Source organism: Podarcis liolepis, assembly GCF_965112155.1.
Source record: "Podarcis liolepis genome assembly, chromosome: 2".
Classification (NCBI taxonomy): domain Eukaryota; kingdom Metazoa; phylum Chordata; class Lepidosauria; order Squamata; family Lacertidae; genus Podarcis; species Podarcis liolepis.
In genome coordinates this window covers 106,477,333-106,489,136 of record NC_139555.1, presented here as the reverse complement: position 1 = coordinate 106,489,136, position 11,804 = coordinate 106,477,333, and the positions used below count along the sequence as shown (strand labels likewise).

General features: G+C 49.0%; 1 protein-coding gene across 1 annotated transcript; it reads right to left on the bottom strand.

Moving 5' to 3' along the window:
- Positions 1-757: 757 nt before the first annotated feature.
- On the bottom strand, positions 758-3,564 carry LOC310699247 (uncharacterized protein; the record flags this gene model as incomplete). Its single annotated transcript, XM_083486872.1, has 1 exon — positions 758-3,564. One exon carries the CDS (start codon positions 3,562-3,564, stop codon positions 862-864), a length of 2,703 nt encoding a protein of 900 aa, XP_083342998.1. The 3' UTR covers positions 758-861.
- Positions 3,565-11,804: the final 8,240 nt, after the last annotated feature.

Here is an 11,804-nt window from a genome sequence, read left to right as displayed (position 1 = left end):
GACCCAAGTTTGGGGAACTCTGCTCTAACCATTAGGCCACACTGGCTCAGACCAGGGTGTTAGAATTCAGACCAGTTCAACATCAAACTAAGCCATGCCCAACTGAACAATATTCTGCAGCTCTTGTTTTCTGACTAGGGAGTGGATGTTTTAAAATTAATAACTACACAGCTGTTTCTCCCCACACCTCTTCTTTTGAGAGAGTAGACTGGCCTCTTGGTTTCCACTTCCTTCCTCCGTCAAGCAGTACCCGTGTTTCCCCAGTCAGGTCCAGTAATTCAAAACAACCAAAATATCTACGTATCACCAGCAGCACGGAAGGTTCATTCCCTGAGAAAAGGTACTTTGAAACTGCACAAAGTAAAGTTGATTATGAGGTAGATTATGACCACTCCTTATACAGTATAGAGATTCTGGGTTACCTGAAGACACAGGCATGTTTCAGCACCAATGATCTTAAGTAAAAACAGACCCACAGCAGCAGACCATATTAAGGATCGTCCCATTACATTACGTCTTGGGAAAACATATTAAGTAAGCTTGCCACACATCAGGAAAATCACTGATACGTCCTGGATTTGGGTGCCAAAATGGCGTTGGGGGGGGGGGCGGATATTGCCAAATCGGAAAAATGTCAGGGAAAACACGGATGTGTGGCAACGCGATGGAAAAAGCAGCGGAAACAGTTCCAGAAGCTTAAAATCACTATTTTGTGGGGGGAGGGGTCCCCCACAGAAGCTCAACAATTTTGGGACCTTCCTAAAAAAAAAAAAAGCTGAGCAACTTTGCAGGCGTCAGGAATTTTAATTTTTGGAAATATGGCAATCCTGTGTTGAGAAACCCGATCTAGCTGGTCTAGCTCTAGGAGGAAGTTGTTTTCAAATGGGTCTTCAAATGCTTTTTAAGGGACCACGGGTTCGGGTAATCTTTGTCGCACTCTGTACACTTATACGGCCTCTCCCCTGTGTGAAGCCTGAGGTGATACCGAAGATTTGGGACTGTTGTGACCCTCTTGCCACAATAAACACAGCAATAGGGCCTCTCGCTGTGGGTCTTCAGATGCCTGTGAATGCAGGACCTTGTTCTGAAGCATTTCCCACATTCGTGGCACTGATTAGGCCTGAAATCTGTATGCATGAGCTGGTGCCTTGCTAGCATTTGAGGGTCCTGGAAGCTCTCCCCACAGGTTTGACATTGATAAGGTCTCGCCGAGGTATCGGTTACCTGATGTCTCGTGAGGGAATATTTCTCCCCATAGGATTTCCCGCAGTTAAGGCATGTATGTCTTTCTTTGCCCGTGACAACTCCCTCATGACTCAAGTGAGTTGAATTGACCCCAATGGGATCCTGACCATCTAACCCATTAACAGAGTGTTCTTCTAAGTGGGTGCTCTGCTCTTCAGGCAGCAATGAGCCGCAGGTCCTCACACTCCCAGAACTCTCAGGAGGGTTATCTCCCAGAGGGGCTCCCTGAATCAGTCCAGAGTAGGCCGAATTGTCGGTCCACAGGCTGAAATGTCCTTCTGTATCGCCTGTTGGATTGTGAGCAAGCATGGAGCCATCCCTGGAAACAGTTTGGTCACCAGTAACAGGTTCTTCTTGTCCAGTAAGTTCTGAGCTGCCCATCGACCCAGGTGAATTTCCTTCAGCGTGGACTCCCTGGTGCTTAGAGTTTATTGAATTTTCACACCCTGGGTTGACACTTTCGTTGGCATGTCTAGCTCGGTATTCGGGAAGCACTGAGCCATCTCTGAATGTGTTCTTATGTTCTTCTAACCCTTTGGCAGAATTTTCCTCCAAGTGGCTGTCCCAGGCAATACCGCCCACACTCTCAAAGCTCTCCTTCTCCTTGTAGATGTCCTCATGCCCAGAGACCATTGAACCATCAGGCGAGCCATTGGAATTTTCTTCTGTCGTGCTAGCTTCCTCTTCAGCTACGCCAGGACCTTCCCCGCCACTGGTCAGTTTGCCTGGACTTCCATTGGCATGCATGTCCTGGTGCCTATGGAGGGAATATTTTGTCCCGAAGGCTTTCTGGCAGATAGAGCACTGGTAGGACCTTGTTTTCAAGTGGATGAGCCTGTGTCTACTGAGAGAATTACTGGTTGGGAAGGTTTTCGGGCAGAAAGTGCACTTGTGGAGCGGCCCTTGCGTGTGTATCTCCCGATGGCGAGCGAGGGCGTCTCTGTAGGCGAAGGCTTTCCCGCAAACGGCGCATTGGTAGCGCTTCTCCCCCATGTGCAGCTGCTGGTGTCTATTGAGGCAGCTCCAGGTTCGGAATGCTTGGCTGCAAAACGAGCATATATGCAGACTGGGTTGCTCATCCTCGTGGGTTTCCTGATGTTGAGCGAGAGTGTATCTGTACGCAAAGGCTTTCCCACAAATGGAACATTTGTAAGGCTTGGCTTTTACAGTGGGTGGCAAGAATCCATGGAGCACACTTTTAGCGCCAAACCCTTTCGCACAGCAAGAGCATTTGTGTAGGTCACTTTCTCCTTTGACACAGGCTTTCCGATTGTCAGGGAAGGACCACGCGCAGGAAAAACCTTCCCCACGGCTGGAACTTTTGGCAGGTCTGCATTCCGAGTGGATTCTCTGATGTCTCCTGAGGTTGTAGTGGGTCGTGTAGACTCTCTCGCAACGGGAGCAACTATAGGATCCTTTCTTCCGGGGGGTTTCCAGCTGGTCAGCCGCCAGCGCTCTTGCCTCGAGGTCTGCCCGATGTCCTCTTCTCTGATGCTTAGCATCAGTTTCATCCATTTCAAATTTGGGCTGCACAGGCAGCGTCGAGTCGGCGCAGAGGGGCTTTCCGCAGTCAAAGCAGGCCTCGGATTCAAAATCCGCTTGGGTTTTCTGATTTCTAGTGAGTCGGGTTTCTTCCCTGAACGCACCTGCCTGTCCACACTGCTGCTCTCTTGCATGCACCCTCCAGTGATTAGCCATGGGGCATTCGCGGCTATGCTCTTCTGCATCACTTTCCCTATTTGTAGGGTGGGGCGGCCTGTTTCCAAAGTGGATTTCACAGGGAAGGTATTTATGAGGGTTCCCCTTTTCGTGCATTCTCCAATGACCGGCATCGTCACCCAAACCTTCCTTGCATTCTGAGCATCTGCAAGGACGCTCCATTGTGGGGAGCTCTCCCTGTTTGATTAGAGGAGATTCCTCTACGACACTTGTCCCATGGTCATGGCACCGGTAGCAGCTTCCTTCGGTGTCGCTCGTCGCTCGATGCAAAGCGAGATCTCTCTCTTTCGTAAAGCCTTTCCCGCAGCCGGGGCGTTCAAAGAGAGTCGCACCCGAGTGGGCCTTCGCCACATGGTGAACAAGGTGTCTCTCTGCCTCATAGCTTTTCCCACAGTCAGGGCACGAATAAGTTGGCTCATTGGTGTGGCTCGCCCGATGCTTGTTGAAAGAGGCTTTCGTAAAGAAGTCCTCCCCACACTCAGGGCATTCGTAGGGCTCCCTTCTCAAACGACGCTTTTTCGTATGTCCTTGTGTGTGGGCAATGAGTTGACATTTCTCAGTGAAACCTTTGCCACAGGTGGGACATATATAGGGTCTCATACTGCTGTGGAGTTTTAGGTGTCTTTTGAGAGTTGACTTCCTGCCATATTTTTTCCCACACTTGAAGCATACGTTCTGGTTCCCTTCTGCATCTATGCTTTGCTGGATGTTTTCGTTACCAACAAGGCCTCCATCTTTGTCGTCGGCAGGATTGTTACTGGCTGTTTGTCCCTGCAAGCGATTGTTCCCACTCTCCCAGGTTTCTTCCCCCATGGAACCAGCACTGGGTTTCCCCAACAGAGATGCCCGTGGTTTTGTGACTCTGGGACCTTCTTCCCTCTTCACGTTTTCATCTTCTTCCTCGCTCATCGGGTCATCATCTGCAAAGGAAAGGAAAAGAAAAATGCCTGAGAAGGCTTGGGAGAGGCTACCAAAAGGAGGCCAGAACATCCTCCCTATGAAAAATGAAATGAAAATAGGCAGATGAAGGTGATAGACTACATGGGACTGGCTGAAATAACTGGCAGAATCCGAGACCAGGGGAAAGAGACGGCGGAAGAAGATTGGAAGAAATTTAAAATTTATCTTAAGAAATATTGTAAAATTAACGAGTGCTAAAATGTTGTGGTTATAAAAAATAGGAGATTACAGCTGTAAAAGATTAAGTAAAAGAAAAGAATAAGGAAAAATTAGATAAAATTACGGGGGAGGATTTGCTGAAACAAATTTGGGAATTGGGATGCAGAAAGGGGAGGTACGGGGAAGTCGGTGAAGTAAGTTTTAAGAAAAAAAGGATTTGAAATTATACATGTTTGTTTTTGTGTGTCTATGTTTGTAATGTGCATTGTGTGTGTTTCTATAATTTGTGAAAATCCAATAAACATTTATAAAAAAAGAAAAGAAAAATGAAATGAAAATAAAATGTGTCTTGCAGGGGGGAAGTGGGGAAATTATTATTATTATTATTATTATTATTATTATTATTATTATTATTATCATTCGGGCCATCTGACTGGGTTGCCCCAGCCATTCTGGGTGGCTTCCAACAAATTATAGACATTAAGCACAGTAAAACATCAAACTTCCCTATACAGGGCTGCCTTCAGATGTCTTCTAAAACTCAGTTGCTTATTTCCTTGACATCCACAGGGCGGGCACCACTACCAGGAAGGCTCTCTGCCTGGTTCCCTGTAGCCTCACTTCTCGCAGTGAGGGAACTGCCAGAAGGCCCTCGGAGCTGGACCCCTGTGTTGTCTGAATGACTGCAAAGAAGGTATCCTTTCTTGTAACACACAGGTGTTTAGGTAATTAATAATGTTACAATCTCCTAAGATTAATTTATACTTTTATGATCAACATTAGGAAGTGGAGACCACAATGACCATTTGCTGGCTGGGATCCATTGATGATTAAGCCTCACTGAATAAGTTTGATAAAGTTGTAATAGTGTATATAAATGAAGATGTGGAATACTTAACATATTAGATTTCCATCGGTTGGGTATCATTGTGATTAGGTCTCTGTAAGAATATTTAATTTTAATTGCCTGAAGATATCAGTATGAAATGGCATTGCCAACAGGAACTGTACATTGTAATCGTTGGACTTGACAATGTTTGGACTTGACTATCCTTGGACTTTACAACAATAAAAACATATAGAAGGTTAATAGTACAGTGGTATCTCGGGTTAAGAACTTAATTCGTTCCGGAGGTCTGTTCTTAACCTGAAACTGTTCTTAACCTGAAGCACCACTTTAGCTAATGGGGCCTCCCGCTGCTGCCACCGCGCCGCTGCTGCACAATTTCTGTTCTCATCCTGAAGCAAAGTTCTTAACCTGAGGTACTATTTCTGGGTTAGCGGAGTCTGTAACCTGAAGCGTCTGTAACCAGAGATACCACTGTAATATGATATGTTATTGCCACCAGGAACTGTGCTTTGCAATTTTTTGATATGACGATTACAGTTTTATTATATATAATGTTATGTTACTTCACAGCCAGTTACGTGTGTGTTGTGGTATTCAGAATACCAGTTTCTGCAGCTGGGGGAAGGGTCTGTGGTCTTCATGTCCTTCTTGAGGAGTTCCTGGTGCCCTTCAGAGGTTGTGGGGCTACAAATTCCAACACTGACACACAGGCCGGGGCCTATGGGAGCTGTAGACATCTGGAACATGATAACTTAGCCACCTCTGATTTGGGGCTTGGAAGGTGATTTTTAGGCTTAAGCTTGAAGATGCCAAGTACAATCCTTACCTGGACCAGATAGATCTGAACTATGGATGCTCGCAGGACACCGGTAGGAATTGCACCAAGTTGCTGCTTCTGGCACTTGTTCCGGCAATTGTTTAATCATCTTTTCATCTGCATCACAGCGGAAGCTCTGGAAATCTGGGGCCCAAGTGTTCTGCCCTTGTTCCAGATAGGCAAACAGTCCAGAGGCTTGGAAAGGAAGAGGAGAGAGAGAGAGGGAGAGAGAGAGAGAGAGAGAGAGAGAAAGAAAGAAAGAAAGAAGGAAGGAAGGAAGGAAGGAAGGAAGGAAGGAAGGAAGGAAGGAAGGAAGGAAGGAAGGAAGGAAGGAAAGAAAGAAAGAAAGAAAGAAAGAAAGAAAGAAAGAAAGAAAGAAAGAAAGAAAGAAAGAAAGAAAGAAGGAGATGAGTTGTGGATTCATTTCCCCCGCTTGCTTTTTCAAGAAAGTGAAAAAGAAAGCCTGGAAGCGGACTCCCCAGCCAGCAAGAGTTCTCTGGGGGGAGGCTGCTGTTGAAGCAATCACTCTGCAGTAAAGTTTTAAAAACAGAAAGCTTGTGAAAACTACAGGTGACAAGCACCATCTAATTGGAAGCATCCCATCCTGTGAAAAGAGGGAAGGGGCAATGCCTCTTTTTAGATTATGCTTGTTAAGACACATGCATTGAATTTATAATCTAAATAACAAAGTCTGTTTCTCCCCCTTTTGGAGTATTGTATTGTTATGTGGAAATGTTTAAATAGATCATTCATCTAAGGCTGCACTCCTTATGTAATAAGCCTTACTGAACACAGAGGAGGGCATTGCTTCTGAGTAAATATGAAAGGGATGCACTGTACATGTGACTGGTTTTCCTATAGTTGATTGACTGTATTTAAAAGGTTAGAAATATTTGAAGGTAGCCCTGATTAACTAGGCAGATCTCATTCTTTTAGTTAATTTTTTAAAAAAACTAGGATTGGATAAATGTATATGTTGCCTTCTAATATAAAAAAAAACTATCAAGGCAGCTTACATTAATAAAAATTGAAATATTTGAAGAGACATTTCCCCCTCTTCTCCTTTGAAGTGTTTCCCAACCCATACGTAATACATTCCACTCCCAAATATGAAATAATAACTATTATTAGCCAGTTTAAGGCTGCAGTCCGTTGCACAGCTACTTTGCAGTAAGTCCCATTGAACACAAGGGGACTTACTTCCAAGTAAACATGCATGGGCTTGCCTGTACATCCATGATGCAGAAGCGTCTGGCGAGTCCTTAGTTCTGCCTCTCTCACATGCAAACTCCATGGCTTTCATAGGAAACTTGTACGCAACAATTAAACAAAGTCCAGCTCAGTTTAAGTCTGCAGTGCTTAAAAAAACAACCCCCCAAAACCCCACCTCATAACTGGAAAGAACAGGGGGGAAATAATCTCACCCATAAAGATGGTGCCGTAGCTCTCCTGCATGGCTTCTCGGTCGAAGCTTCCCTGGTCAGCATCCAGGAAATCCTGCTGGGTCTGAAACAAACAAAAAACCCTCTCCTGCTTCACTCTCAAATAATGCAAGAAGAGCCCTGCTGGGTCAGGATGAAGGCCCAGTACAATGGTACCTCGGGTTAAGTACTTAATTCGTTCCGGAGATCCATTCTTAACCTGAAACTGTTCTTAACCTGAAGCACCACTTTAGCTAATGGGGCCTGCCGCTGCCGCCGGAGCCCAATTTTTGTTCTCATCCTGAAGCAAAGTTCTTAACCCGAGGTAATATTTCTGGGTTAGCGGAGTCTGTAACCTGAAGTGTCTGTAACCTGAGGTACCTCTGTATCTTGCTCTCACAGTGGCCAGCAACACATGCCTCTGGGAAGCCCACGAGCAGGACCTGAGTGCGAAAGCTGCACTCTCCACTTGTAGTTCCCAGAAACTGACATTCAGAGCCATACTTCGGACAGCGGCGACAACAAATAGCTGCAGTAGCCAATGATAGCCTTAAGTAGGTTAAAGCGTGCCATGCACCCTAGGCCAACCCCAACCTCTCCCATCACCAAAGGAACACAAGTGAACAGCAGAGAACCCGCACAAGCGACGCTGACGCAAAACCCCACATATATTAAGTAAAATAGAAACATCACCACCTGACCCCACCCCCATTCATCTTTCCCGCCCCCCTCCACCTCTTTCCCCCTATTCTTCCTAATGCCTCAACAAATAAAACCAATTTGTAAAAAATAAAATAAAATGTGTTACGTAGAAAAAAAACCACGAGAGAGACATTGCACATACCTTTGTAAATCAAGAAAATATTTAATAAAAATACATTTAAAAAAACAAAAAGAGTGCTGTCAGGGGTTTAGGAGCAGAGGCACGGGCAAGGGAGGAAACAGAGAGCGAAGGGGAGGAGGCAGAAGAAAAGATGAGTGATGACGACGACCCGAGATCTCCTAGTCTTTCCAGTGAATCAGAGGATTCACAGAAAGGAGCACCAGTGGCCAGGGCAAGGGGGGAGTCTAGGGGGGCACCCCAGGAAGATAGAGCCAGAGGGGACTCAGGGGGGAGCAGCTGGAAATCGGGACCAGCGTCACCGCCAGGAAGCAGGGAAGAGGAAGGGAGCCAGGGGGGAAGCGCTGGCAGCTCACCACAGGAGGGAGGGCATGAGTCAGGAGTGGCCACACCTCCATCGGGGAGCGAAGAAACGGTTAAGAGGAAAGTGGAAGGTTGGGCGCGCGCGCCAAGTTCAAATGCAGAGGAAGGCGGCGCAGTAAGCAGCCCCGAAAGGGAACCAGGTCCTAAAGCCCGGCGCAAGGAGGCAGGAGGGTCCGGGTCAGCGTCAGAAGAATCCCGGAAGGAAGAAGCCCCGGGGGGTAGAGGGACCCAGAGGAGGACAGTCAGGCGGAAAAGGTGGAGCAAGGCTAGGATATTAAGTTGGTGCACACGGGGCGGAGACTCAGACGGAGCTTCGCCGACCTAGCTACTAGGCGTAGAGTTGCGAGCAGCAGCGTGAGAATGGAAACTGTAATTCAATAAAGACTTTTACTTAATGATCGCTGGCTAGCGTGATCCTCTGTGAGCTAGGATCTTCAAGCAGCTCTGACAGTAAGCTCCGTCACCCTCTTGTGGGCATCTACAGCCTCGAGGAGGGGAGAGAAACAGGTGCCTACTAGCGAGCTCACGAACGGCAGACGACATGACGGCTGAGCAGCAGATAGAGGAACTCAGAAACGCAGTGGCACAACTGAACGCCGAGGCTCTCGCATCCAGGAAGAGAGAGGAGGAAGCAGCTGCCGCCTGCAGGGATCTCCAGGTCAGGTTAGACGTGCTGACAAAGCAGACACCCCGGCAGGAGGGAATTGGGTTGGCGAGACGGACAGGCGGGCTGGTCTCTCACTTCGATGGGAACCTGCAACAGTATCCCAACTTTAGAGCCGACGTATTGTGCGCACTGCAACTGCTGCATAAAGACTTTAGAGATGAACAAGAGAGAGTGGGGTTCATCATGTCCCATTTGCATGGGGATGCGAAAGCATGGCTACGCAATTTATGGAGAGATAAGGATCCGGCGCTCCAGAATGCAGATGCCTTTATTAAAGCGATGGATGGGTGTTTTTTATCAAGTATTGACGTGGATCTTGCACGGAAGGAGGTGCATGGGCTGAGACAAGGGAGGGCCAGCGTCAGGCAGTATCATGCCCGCTTTTTCGCCTTGGTCAGTGCCCTGGAATGGGACAGAGATTCGGCTCCTGTAAGAGACCTCTTTTGGGAGGGGCTGCACAACTCGATTAAAGATGAGATTGCGAGGGGGGAGAGACCCCGAACCACCCAGGAGGTCGTTCAGAGGGCACTGGCAGTGGGGGTGAGGCTGGAAGGACGTCCGTGGAGCAGGGACGAAGGGCGTGGAGGGCGCGAACCAGCCGGGGGCCCCTCCTTCCTTCCCAGAGAAGCAGCGCGGGCGCAATCCACGCCTCCGCCAGGAGGAGGAGCCGAACCTATGGAGGTTGGAGGTGCAAGGGCTCAGTCAGCAACCAGAGCCCTAGCACCGGCAGCAGTGAAAGCGAAGCCTCCTAGAGGGAACAGGAAGTGTTACGTCTGTGAGGAGCCAGGGCATATGGCAAAAGAGTGTCCCCAGAGGCCCCACAAGCTCACTGCAGCCTCAGCAATGGTGACTGCAGCAACGCAGCAAGGAGGACCACAGCAGGGAAACGACGCTGTCTGGCTGGAGGAAGAGGCACTGGGGCCCAGCCAGACGTGTTAGTGACGCAGTCCCCAGAGATTTTACAGCCCGTGAACCCCCTCCCGCCCAAACCAGTAGTGAGGCTCACAGCATCTCTCCAGCTGCCCAATGGAATCACCATGGACGTGCCAATCACCATTGACTCAGGCAGCAATGCGGACTTTATAGGGCAGGACTTTGTCGACAGGCACGCTGTGCAGTTGCTGCCGGCCACACTGCCCCTGCAGGTTGTCACGGTGGATGGCAGGGAGCTGCTCGGGGGGCAAGTGGTGAAGCAGACGCCACCAATGGTGATGCGACTTGGGAATCACAGAGAAATCATCAGCTTCAACGTCACTCAACTATCTGACACGCCCATTGTATTGGGCATGAGTTGGCTGGACAAGCACAGCCCAACGATGGCTTGGTACCAGAGGCAGCTGACCTTCGGCTCTTCCTTTTGTGCTGAACACTGCATCGTGCCCAGGCAGGAAGGAGAGGAAGAGGAGTCACAGCTGCTGCTAGGCACGCTGCAAGCGATTCCCCACAAGTACGCTGAATTTTTGGAAGTTTTCTGCGAGAAGGAGGCAGACAGGCTACCCCCTCACAGACCATATGACTGCAAAATTGACCTGCTGCCGGGGGCGGCGCTGCCTAAAGGGAAACTGTATTCCATGTCAGAGGACGAACTGCAAGAACTCAAGGAGTTCATTGATCATAATTTGCAGAGCGGCTTCATCCGGGAGTCCAGGGCAGTGGGGGGCAGTCCCGTATTCTTTGTTAAGAAGCGGGACACGCCCCAAAAGAGACTCGTAGTGGATTACAGGATTTTGAACAGTGTGACTAGGCCATCGGACTTCCCCATGCCCCGAATTGACGACCTCCTCGCAAAGGTACGGAAGGGCAGAGTGTTCACCAAGTTGGACCTGCGGGGGGCGTACAACCTCATTCGCATGCGGGAGGGTGATGAGTGGAAGACAGCCATGTTCACGCCACTGGGGACCTACGAATATAGAGTTATGCCTTTTGGATTGCAAAATGGCTCCCACGTTTTTCAAGCATTTATGCATCACGTGTTGGCGGGACTTCTCTACAAGACGTGCGTCTGTTTCTTAGATGACATCCTGATCTTTTCGGAGTCGCAGCAGGAGCATGACAAACACGTCAAGGAAGTGCTGAGCAGGCTAAAGCAACATAGGCTCTACGCCAAGCTAGAGAAGTGCCAATTTGACGTGCCGGAGGTGGATTTTCTGGGCTACAAGCTGTCTGACAAGGGGCTCGCCATGGACAGCGCCAAGGTTCGAGCGGTGTTGGATTGGAAGAGCCCGCGCAACCGGAAGGAGGTCCAACGGTTTGTCGGCTTTGCGAACTTCTATCGCAAGTTTATCAAGGGCTTCGCGATGCAGACGGCGGCCATCACTGACACGCTTAGCTCCAAGAAAAAGAAGTTCATTTGGACAGAGCAGGCGGAGCAGTCCTTTCAGGCACTCAAGCGTCTCTTCGCGTCGGAAGAGCAGCTGCTTCATGTCAACCCCAGCAAGCCGATGAGGGTGGAGACAGACGCCTCGGACAGAGCCGTGGGGGCGGTCCTGCTGCAGAAAGACCCGCAGGGGGTGTGGCGACCGGGAGCGTTTTACTCCAGGAAGCTCAGCAAGTCCGAGCAGAACTACACCATATGGGACAGGGAGTTGCTGGCCATTCACGCAGCGTTCAAGGCGTGGAGGCACTTTCTGATCGGCGCCAAGCACACGGTGCAGGTTTGCACGGACCACAAGAATCTAGAGCACTGGCGCACGGCACAGTTCCTGAACCAGAGGCAGATACGTTGGGCTGAGTTCTTTGCGAACTTCGACTTCCGAATAGAG